General features: G+C 31.7%; 1 protein-coding gene across 1 annotated transcript; it reads right to left on the bottom strand.

Moving 5' to 3' along the window:
* Window positions 1–339: 339 nt before the first annotated feature.
* On the bottom strand, window positions 340–3,041 carry LOC107641432 (putative RNA methyltransferase At5g51130). Its single transcript, XM_088487494.1, has 8 exons — window positions 2,847–3,041; window positions 2,621–2,735; window positions 2,348–2,401; window positions 1,871–2,093; window positions 1,557–1,644; window positions 1,393–1,458; window positions 594–662; window positions 340–432 (listed from the first exon to the last, which is right to left on the bottom strand). The coding sequence occupies exons 1-8, from the start codon at window positions 3,039–3,041 to the stop codon at window positions 340–342; spliced, it is 903 nt and encodes a 300-aa protein (XP_088343620.1).
* Window positions 3,042–11,811: the final 8,770 nt, after the last annotated feature.

Below are 11,811 nucleotides of genomic sequence, written 5' to 3'. Positions count from 1 at the left end.
TGATAAAAACGTTAATAAAAGAATTAAGATGTCTAACAAAATAAATAGTTAAAAGTCGATATAGTATTTTGGTTTTATTAAAAGATGAGTTGTTTCTTATTATAATCCGGAATAATGGGATGAGGTTTTACTCAAAAAATTAAAGAATGGATAAGTACTTAACTTATTTTTTATATATGCACATGAGATGAAACTTGAAAGTCACCATTAAAAAAAAAAAAAGTTGCTAATTAACTATGAGCAATGAATGAATCTAAAACTCAAGCTAGTGAACTATACAAGAGAACTAATTCATATTGAATTACATTATTGACTTTGTACAAAACTTTTGTGATTGTTTCATTTCTTGAAAACCAAAACGGGTCTATTGAAACGACGATGTTTTGCATCTACCCAACCTGAATTGATGTGTTCTACCGTTCTAAATCCAATCTACAACAAAGTAAAATAAAATCAGGTGTCAAGAATATCAATGATAAAATTGCATAATAAATAAAACAAACAATGCTGGTTATTAATTAATTGAACAAATATGAAATATCACATGTTTTGTGCAGTTTTATTATCAAAGAAATAACAAAAAGAATATAAACCTTATTCAATAATATTTTCTGGAAATCTTTAGGACGAATTTCAATCTCATTATAATTCTTCTTAGCAACCTGCACAATAAAAAATATTTAACCAACTTGTATTTTAAGGACATATTTAAAGAGTATAATAATAAAAATATTTTAACATTTTAATATATTTAATGAATTAAAAATATAAAAAAAATTATCTTTTCAATAACTTTTAGCAAAACATTCAGAAAAAAATATATGATGAATGCTGATTGGTATTTGGGAGTAAATGCATAGAATTAAAAGCATAATTAAAATATAGCAAGTTGATGATGCTTTGATTATTATAATAGTCAATTAACTGCCAAGATTAAAAAGAATCTAGCTAAAATTGATTAAAGTGGTAGATAGATACGCACAAATATATAAATCCATTGAAAAATATAGGTTATGAAATTATTATAGGTGAATGATTCCAAAATGGCAAAACAATAATCCAAAATATATTCAACAAGAGTGAACTTAAATATATTTCTCATACATGTTCAACAAAAAATAATTTTTCTTCAATGATTTAATAATAGATTACTGTAATTTAACAATCAGATTCATATAATGTAAATTAATTAATTTTTGTAGAAGGATATAAGCAACTTAAGTATAACGATATGTAATTCCTAACTTATGATATATATTCTTTTATAATCAATGAGACTGAAACTCAGAAAATAAAACTACACAAAAATTGTTCTAGGAATTAGATAACTTCTAATATTAGCAAAAAATTGAAGAGAAATCATGTTAAGAAATAGAGAGAGGATATTATTACAGGTGATAAATCATGCTTCAATGAGTAAGACCTCCATGCCTGAGGTTCCAATAAAAGAACACCACCCTGATATGAAGAAGAAAGAATATATATTAACATGTAGAATTATATAATAATGGATTATATGAGTAAATGACACACATCAATTAAGGTAAAATACTTACTGGTCGAAGTACCTCCCAAATCTTGTTAAAAAATGTGATTAAGCCTTGGTCTCCAAAATTTAAATGTATCCATTGAGTTACACTAAAGCTGCATTGCACAAGGTTAATATATTTTATTTCATGCAATCCAAGCATTGGAGAAATTTAAAAGAAAAATCACTTTTATGCATCACTTTCTTCATTCTTAATGCTAATTGACTATGATCCTAAGTGACAAAAATAAAATAAAATAAGTTTAGAAGTGCTATATGAAATTAAAAACTCTGTTTTTCATTTGGTGTAACAAGAAAAAAGTGGAAAGAAAAAAAGGTTACCAAGTAACAGTATCATAAAGTTCTGGATGCTGGCTCTCCACAAAATTCTCTTGTTTGAATGTAACCACTTCAAGCAGATTTCTTTTCTCCAATGAAGAAGGTTCCGATGGCGTCACTTCCTTCTCCGGCGAAGCAGCAGCATCCGAATTATTCTCAGAGGATCCTCCCATTTGCATTAGCAAATAAGAATCTCTCAAATTTAAATTTGCTTGCTCAACAAGTTCTGGAAAATTGGCCAGAAGAACAATAAATCAATAAGGAACAAAACATTTACCTATTCTAACATCCCAATTCAGAGTTCAAAGCTTGATGAATAATAATAACACACATGATTCTATAATGTGAATGAAATTGAACTTTAAGATATAAAAAACATACATAACCCTAATAAGATCAAAGTTACTTGCTAAAGAAGGCACTATCCAAATTATCCAATAGAAACAAAAAATACTGAATGGAGAAAAAAAAATCAATAACTGATACCAGGATCAATGTCAATTGCAAGAATGCTCCGGCACCGGAACATTTTCGCTGCGAAAAAGAACAAAGAAACAACATTTAGAAATGAAAATTTACCATCATAACACAAGTTTCAAACTTCAATTCAATGCATAACAGCAGAATCCTTTTTTTCCCATTAAATTGCAGACCAAGAATACATAAATTTCTAACACTTCAAATAGTTCCTATGATATGATCACTTTAATAAGCTAAGGGAAGATTGAATCTTTGGAGGGTTAAAGAAAATACCAATGGAAATGGTTAATGTCCCATCGTTGCAACCAATATCAAGACACTCCTTGTCTTCAAACCATTCCTTCCTCAAGAGTTCCAAACGTGGATCTTCTTCAGGACCCTCTTCATTCTTGAATCATAAAAAACAAATGGGCATTGTAAAGTTTGAATCTTTTTTACCGAAACTAATGAAAAGAAGCAAGCAATAACAAAGAAAAAGAAGAAATTAGATGATAAATACTCGATGTTCATAGTATCCTCTGAAATTGCCATATTGCCTACGACTAAGGGGTGAGGGTGATTCATTCTTCTTCTGATTCTTTTCCTCTTCCTTTTCGCTTTCAATTTCGATATCAGCATCACTGTCATTTTCACTTTCTGATGAATCCTGAAACGGAACCTGATGCAGGCCAATGTCTCCTTCTTTTGCTGCCATTGTTGCATGAACAAAGAGTTGCTTAAAGTGCAAGTAACAAAGTTTGTTATTTAATTTGCTTCTTCTGAATATAAAAGAGGTTCAGTTAGTTAATTAGTTATTGTGAACACTTAAAGTTTCATACCTGTTTCAACCATAATATCTAGCACCATTTCTCAGCTTGTTCTGAGAGGAATATAAAATTCTATATATTATTTTCTTCATATATCCATTTGAAGCATTTGTTTATTCTTCACATTAATTGATGTAAATAATAATTAAGTAAAAATATTTACTGCGTTTGAATGGACTTATTTTGAATAAAAGGCCACTATAAAGAAGTAATTATTAATTTACTATTTATATCCAAAGACCCAAAAATAAATAGTATTTCCTTGCTTTATCCATTACAAGTCAACACAATTATACAGCATTTATCACTTGGTTTGAATGATCATTTATTATGCTTATAATAGATAATTAAAGTACTATCAAATAGTAGTAAAAAAAATTCAGGTGCAGTCGACTTCACGTGAAATTGATACCTGAGAACCGTTAAATGATTTGATTGATTTGACTAAATTTTCATCTAACGACTCTCAGATATCAACTTCACGTGAAGTCGACTTCACCTGAGTTTTCACCTTATTTTATTTTATTTTTTTGAAAAAAAAAAAGAGAAAATAAAGAATGTGTCATTGTATCCTGAACAAGGTGTAGTCACGAATCAACTTTAGGCAAAGTTTCCAAAAATTTTATTTTTGCCTTATATTGTTCAAATAAATTTAGAAAAATATGTATTATTGATTGTTAATGCATAAAATATTTAACATTGATTTAATACCTCCGTGATGTGGCAAAAAGTATAAGAATCAAATAAGAATACTCTCTTTTGTTAAAAAATAAAGTTACTTAAAATTATCGGTCTCGCTATGTTACCAACAACATTTTTGTCAATTTCTGTCAATTCTTATTCATAATTGTGTTTAATGGAAGTGTCTTCGTAGATGTGTCTAATAAAAATGTCTTTTTTATAACTGTGTTTAATAGAAGTGTCTTTATAGATATATTTTCTGGATGTGTCTCTTTATATATGTGTTTAAAATATAATAATTAATTATTGTTGATAATAAATTAGCAGATAATATGTTGGTACCCTATACTTTTCCTAAAATTATTTAGTAAAACGTTTTTTTCGATGATAGGATTATTTAGTTCCATTGTAAAATCATTAAAATGCATTAGTAAATGCTACCTTATACACAAATATTGTTGCATATTTTCTATAAGGCAATGTTATTATATGTTTGACCCTTATTTTCTTTTCAAATAATATTGACTTAGAAACTATCCCCGAATTTATTTGGACTCTACGACAGTTTTAGTATAGGAAAATTATAAGCAAGAACACTCAACTAATAATTATGAATAAAAAAATAAATGAAATTCATCATATTCTTTCTCCATTTGACTCATCTATGGTTATATACAAAATTTTCGATTTTTATATATTATTTTCGGTCTTACTACTCGTAAATATAATTAATAATCAAATACATCATAATTAAAATCTTCTAAATGAGTTTGATATTTTGCCTATTTGAATTATGTTATATGTACGAACCTGTTAATTTCTTACATATGACCATATATAGGAAAGTGTTCTACATACTAATAATTAGAATAATATATAATCTAATTATATGTTATTTACGAGAATTATGTTAACGCTATTAATTTCTAATATGACTATATAGGACATGCAAATTGTCGTCTTATATATGAACTAATTAGAATTTAATAAAATGAAGTTTAGATTCTAAATAAGACATGTAACATTAGAATTTAAACTATTGATATGAATTAGTTTTTCTATAATAACATGTATTTTTATATAACTAAGAAATTTAATATGAGAAATTATAAAATTAATGTTAGGTTTTTTTTGTTTTAAACCGATGATAGAGAGACTCGAACTCGCAACCTTTAGGTGAGTATGAAAAAATTATGCTGTTTGAACTATAACTCATTGGCAAATTAATATTAGGTTAATTATATACAATTTATTATTTATGATATTATAAAGATGACTAGGTAAATATTTAGATTTTATTTTTATATTATTATAAAATAAATTCATCAATATGTACTGACATGACAAATTTATAGTTTACAAATTAAGTATTATTAGCTCATTATAAAATTATTTTAATCTCTTATTTTATATATATTATTAAGATATTAATAAGTATTAATATGTCTATTAATTATTTTTTTTTTATGGTAGTGATTTTAGAGTCAGCTGGAGGCTATAACCAGTCATCCTGTTAGAGTGTGACACCTGTTAGGCCTGATTTGAATTTATATAAGAAGAGGATTTCTACCTAATTTTAACATGGTAAACATTACATCGTTTATATGTATTATCTTTATACATATTAAATAAATAAAAAATAAATTAATAAGTTATTAATACAATAATACCTATTGTAAATACATAAATAGATTACAAATATGCTGGTTTGTATAATATATAAATTAGTACCACTTCCATGTATTTTACAAAACTATCCTGTTATTATTCTCTTCCCTCTTAAGAATAAAATTCAGTGCAATATATACTGTATCGAGATTGGAGAGGAAAAGATACATTTGATCATGTATGATAAAAGTTTAGGGGTGTCAAAAATTCCCAGGAAGCGGGGATCCCCGCGGGAACCGCCTCGAATGGAGCTCTGTTTGTGGGGAATTTTTTCTATAGGGATGGGGATGGGGAGCAAAATTCCCCCGAGACAGGCGCGGGGATTCCCGCCCCATCTCCGATAATTCTCCGAATGTTTGAAATTCCTTAAATAACCTTACTTTATTTCTAATATAGGTGGATTTTTTAGTAATTTTACCAATTAAAAAAACCCTAATCCTATTATTCAGTCTTCTCTACTCACTGTGTTATAAAATTTTGATTTTCTCTCTTTTTATGTATCTAAAGCAATTAGACATATAGTGTTTATAATTTTGAAATAGTTAGGGTTTGATTTTGAAATAATTGCTTGATTTTCTCTCCTTCTATGTATCTAAAACAATTATGATTTCTCTTGCTGAGTATGTTGACCATCAAAGAATACTTAATGTTAAAGACTATATCTTATCGCTTTTTTTTAGAATGGAAGTTGTATTTTAAGATTTTATTTTATGGATTATAATTTGCTATGTTGTATTTCTGGACTTATAATCTTGAATAAGATATGTTTGTATGTTTGTAATAGTATTTTGTAGTTTGTTTTTTATTTTTTTGATATTTTTTACTATAATTTTCATATGAATGTTAAATATAAGGGGATGGGGAATGGGGCTCCCGCGGGGAATATGGGGAACGCGGGGAATGGGGATGGGGACAATTATCCCCCATGACGGAGATCGGGGCGGGATGGGATTAATTCTAGGGGCGGGGACGGAGAGCAGGGAGGCATCCCCCGCTCCCGCCCCGCCCCATTGACATCCCTATAAAAGTTCTATATCTGCCGCTTGTAAAATTAAACAAATATGTTGTACGTATAAAATATATATTAAAATATAAAATATAAAATATATATTAAAAAAATATAAAAATATGATAAATAGTTTTTAATATATAAAATATTTTTTTTATTTAAAAATAAAATGTTGAAAAAGAGAGGTTTGGTAGTGGCAAAAAATGTGATCGGCGTTGCCAGTTCGTATGTCAACCTTTTATTATTACTATTACTAAATTAATAGTATTTTTAATGGTGTAAGATTACATCTAATAGTAAGAGATCACTCATATTTATTTCTATGGTTAAGTGCTGGTCCTCTAGACTTTTCCTAATAATAATGAAGTGTATAAACTGTAACGTCTTCTATTAGATTTGATTATTGAAGTGCAAATTAAGAACACTGTACTACTCCAACATGCATCTTTTGAATGCAGCAGCAAACCAACGAAGCACCAGTAATTTCCATGGCTAATAAATGGACCTACTATGTGTTCCAAAGTCCAGCGTTTCATTATTGGAGACTTCTGTGAATCTCTCCGTTGGAGGGGAATCAGGAACATGAAAGAGGAGAAGACATCACATGTTCACTTCTCACTGCAATTAGGAGATAGGTGATATCAGGAGACACACTTTCTACATGTCGTGTGGAAAAATGACTATCACCGCCTTGTAGGACTTCTTCTATCAGCTGGGTCTTCGAATTAGGAGGAGTATTATCAGGAACAGAACATAGTCGATATATGTCAGCAAGTTGTTAGGACTTGCAATGTTTTTTCCTTCGATGCATGATGTTGCATTCCATATTGCGTTGCAGGTGGGTGGAGTATGAGTAGCGGAACGACTTTGATGAGTTTAGACTTCTCATTGGAGACCCTCGCCCGATTCTCTCTCCATCGTTCAAACAAAAAAATGTATTTCTACAAATGATTGCCAACTATAATGTGAGTAGCAACAAAAACGCCTAATAACACAAAAAAACCCCATAAATCTAAACTTAAAATTGGAAAAATCAACAGCACACCCCTCTTTCTTCTCCCGCTCACGCCATTCACCCTGCTGTCTTTCTCTCCCACCACAGCATCCTCCATCACGATTCATAGCGCCACCCATCACCGCAGCACCCTCTCTCGCGATTTGCAGCACTTAGGACCACTGCAACACCCTCCATCACACTTCGTAGTGCCCCGATCACTGCAGCGCCCTCCCCCTTGCGATTCATCCCTCGCAGCAGCTCTCTCCCCCTTGCGATTCACACCGCGGCCAACAACAGCAGAGCCCTCCCCTCGCGAACGTAGCGCCGTTGAAAAATTTTTTAAAATTTAAAAATTTGGCTCAAGTTGGCTGATAGCTAGGGATGGAAAAAGGTCTGCCTTCCAGGACTTGCAGTCTGGTTTGTGTTTGGCTTGGCCTCACCTGACCTGTTATAAAATAAGCATAGGCTCAGATTGTTATAAGAGTTTTATTATATTAATAGACCAGGTCCAGCCTCACTAATTAATCTGATCTGGCCTGTCTAGACCTTTTAATATATAATTATAAATAATTTTGTATATTTTAAATACTTTAAAGTTTAAAAATTTTTATAAATATTAAATATAAAATTTTATATATAAATATGTTTATTAAAAAATAATTTTTTAAATAATATTTTTATTTTTGTGAAAAAAAATTAGCAGGCCTTTTAACAGACTTCAAACCAGGTCAAGCTGAATAACAGCCCAGACTTAGTACTTTAAAAAAAATTATAACAAGCTATAAATCAGGTTCAAGCGAATCAACTACATGACGGGCCAGACTTGTTAAGAGCAAAGCCTAGCCTGACCTGGCTTGTTTCCATCCCTACTGATAGCCTAGTTGATTATCTAACAAAGTTGAAAAAAAAAATCATAAATCTTTTATCTATGTAATAATAATCAACATAAAGATTTAAGATTTGTTTCTATTTTTTAAAAACAAAATTAGAAATAACAATAGTGTCACTCCTATTTTTAGTAACATCACTTAACATTTTTTTATTTTATATATTTATATAAATTAAAAAAATAGCATTCTCAAAATAAAAATAACAATAATATCATCACTTCACACATATTCTTTTACATCATATATTTATTCCATAAAGTCAGCCCTTCACATTATACTCTCGTGCGGAGAACCTTTACTTTATGTTCGGATATCCCTACGACCTTAAGGCTCCATTTGGAAATAAAGACACAAAGCGACGAACAAAGACACAAAAACATAATAATACACAGATATAAACATACACAATTTTTTTAGTGTTTGATAACAATATACACAATAATACATTAAATTTACATTCATATCAAAATATTAAATTTATCTTCATCAGTAACACCACTACCACCACTACCAATATCTACAACCACCATCAAAATCTACAACTACCACCATCGTCTACAACTATCATCACTACCACTATCAAATTCTTCTTCATCATCTATAATTAACAAATAAATCTTGATAAATTTATTAACAATACACTACAAGAAAAAATGTTGAATACCGTTGGATTTAACATCGGACGTTAGCGGCGGGTTTACCAATAGATTTACCGACGAATTTGGTAATAAATTCATCAGATAAAAAGATTATCGTCGAATTTGATATTTTGACAGTAAATTCGCCAGTAATTATTGGAGAAAACAAGAAAATTTGGTGCCGAGATTACCGTGGGATTTACTGTCGAATTTTTCGCCTGTAAATCTCAATTAATGGAACGCTGCGTTTTGGTCATATGCAATGCATTACCGTCAGGTTTATCCGCTGGTAAACACGACGGTAAACCTGATCTAAATTCAAAATGTGCGGCCCTCTCCCTTCACTTTCGAGAACACCCTTCTCTCTCCTCCATTCTTCTCTCTCTTCTCTCTTCCCTACAACATCCTCCGTCCACCCTCCGCCAGCACTTTTCACCTCCATTCTCCTCTAAAGTTTGTATCAAGTTGCCTGGATCGTGTTTCGTTGCCTCAAACGGAGTTGCTCCATCTGTCTCCGCCACCGTTGAAAGAGCTGCCGCTGTCGCTCCCTCTTTTGCCGAAGCTGTGTCTTTCCTTCGTCGTTCAGGTAGGTTGCCCTCATCCCTCTCCCGATTTCATTCTATTTTCATTTTTTAATAAAAACCCTTAATCCCCTTTTTTGCCCTAACCCCTTTTTTAAACCACCATTCAGGTTCACCTCTGTCTCTGGTTCTTCTTCCCACGGCTGCTTCATTGCTCCATTCAAGTAAATTCTCCACTGCTTCTTTCACAATTTTTATAATCTTACGACCGTTTTGTAATTTGAATATCATTCATTGTAGAATGTTAAAGGATTTTGAATTGAAAAGGTTATCTATTCATTGCTTGGGTATTTAGATAATAATTGTTTTGGAATTTATACAAATGATGGTACTGGTACTGTTACTGTTGCTTGAGTATTTGATGCACGTTATTTGTTAGAATTTTGAGTTTCAGTGATCTTAATGTTAATTTATGTTGTGATTAGTTTGCACTACGCTTGTGGTTTGCTATGTTATTTCTTTAGTTTGTCCATGGAACATACTAGTCACTGGTGCTGTGGTAATTGTCCAATCTCTAATATTATTAACAACATTCAGTCTCAAGGGTATCAATTATCATCATTAGTTTCAACAGTGTTAGTAAAGCTCAATACAAGTCATCAGTCATACTAGTACTCTCAATTCCTCAACCCAAAGCAAGTGGGGCAAGCCACAACCCTTACATTCATCCAAGGAGTTCAAATATCAATTAATACTCACTTCCATTATCCAATCATTCAGTAATTAACATTGCCACAAGAATAACCCTCAACGCCACCATCGCTAGCATAAAAGACCTCTCAGTTGTTCAATCACATACAAAACAATACAAAGAATACACAGATAGGGAGAATAAATAAAGCATTTAGATCAAGTACATATAGATACATTTAATCAAGAAGGCAAACCAATTACAAGATGCATACCAGTACAATACACACAAATGCAAATGATGCATGTTTGTCCTATGGCCAATGAGCTAATTTGTCGGTTACACAGCTAAACACGACATGTCTGGTAGCTAACCCAGACATCGTCGCTTTGTTGCGCACTAATATCTCAATACATTGGCTGGCCGTTAGAGGGAATGTGTGCCCTGTCACAATTAGAGGGAATACGTGCCCTCTCACCATTAGAGGAAATATGTGTCATGTCACCATGCAACCAGAGAGAACCACGAACAAGCGGGAGTGACCACCATCCTTGTTCTGGTATAACTCAGCTCAATGCGCAAACAAAATTCACCATCGTCCTTGCCACGAGTAAACGTCAGTTCACATCAAAGTCTTTAATCAATTTTTGAAATCATTAAGTTCATTAACTATATTCTCATTTAATTTACTAATTTGTTTATCTCGTAAGTAGGACAACGCCACCGTCCTCACCGTAGGTGGGACAAAGCCACTATCCCCATAAAGTAATAACACACTAGGCAAGCAGGATGATACCACTGTCCTCGCCAATCCGGTCACTTAGACCTCAGTTCATCATTATCATTTACTTAAATCAGTTTCATAAGTTAGTATGTTCTTTAACCTAGGGGTGTGCATGGGCCGGGTGAAACCGGGTTTGATGTGACCCAGACCCGACCCGAAATATATACCGGGTCTATTTATTAGACCCGAACCCGGCCCTAGACCCGATGAAACCTATACACTTTCGGGCCACGATTATATCGGGTAAAAACCGAGTGAAAACCGGGGCGTTAACATTACATTACCTTGATACCTTCTTATAAGCTAGCATGTGAAAATATCCAAATTTTCAAAACTCCAACCATTATTTGACATGGTAAAATTCACTTAGAAAAATATAACAAGAACCAACTCTTCTCTAAAATTAAAGCATAACCATAATCAATACTAATATTGTCTAATAACACCAAATATTTAAATCAATATAAATAACACAATATTATGCATTAGTCTAAAATCTTATGTATTTTAAACATAAAACATTAACTTATAGTCTTATAATAACTAATAACACAAAATATTAAGCTTTACAATACTTAAATTCCACATAAGAATATCCATCATCCATCACTAATAACACAAAATATTAATTGTGTATGATGACCGGGTCTATTTTTGAGACCCTTACCCGGCCCTAGACTCGGTGAAATCACACCAAAATAGCTCCTAAAGTGTTCGGGGCCGGGCCGGGTCTTTGGGCCGGGCCGGGCCATGCACACCCCTACTTTAACCCCAATTCT

Source organism: Arachis ipaensis, chromosome B5, assembly GCF_059453495.1.
Source record: "Arachis ipaensis isolate K30076 ecotype BB chromosome B5, ASM5945349v1, whole genome shotgun sequence".
Lineage (NCBI taxonomy): Eukaryota > Viridiplantae > Streptophyta > Magnoliopsida > Fabales > Fabaceae > Arachis > Arachis ipaensis.
The sequence above is the reverse complement of the archived record's forward strand: the minus strand, read 5'-3'. Positions and strand labels throughout refer to the sequence as shown.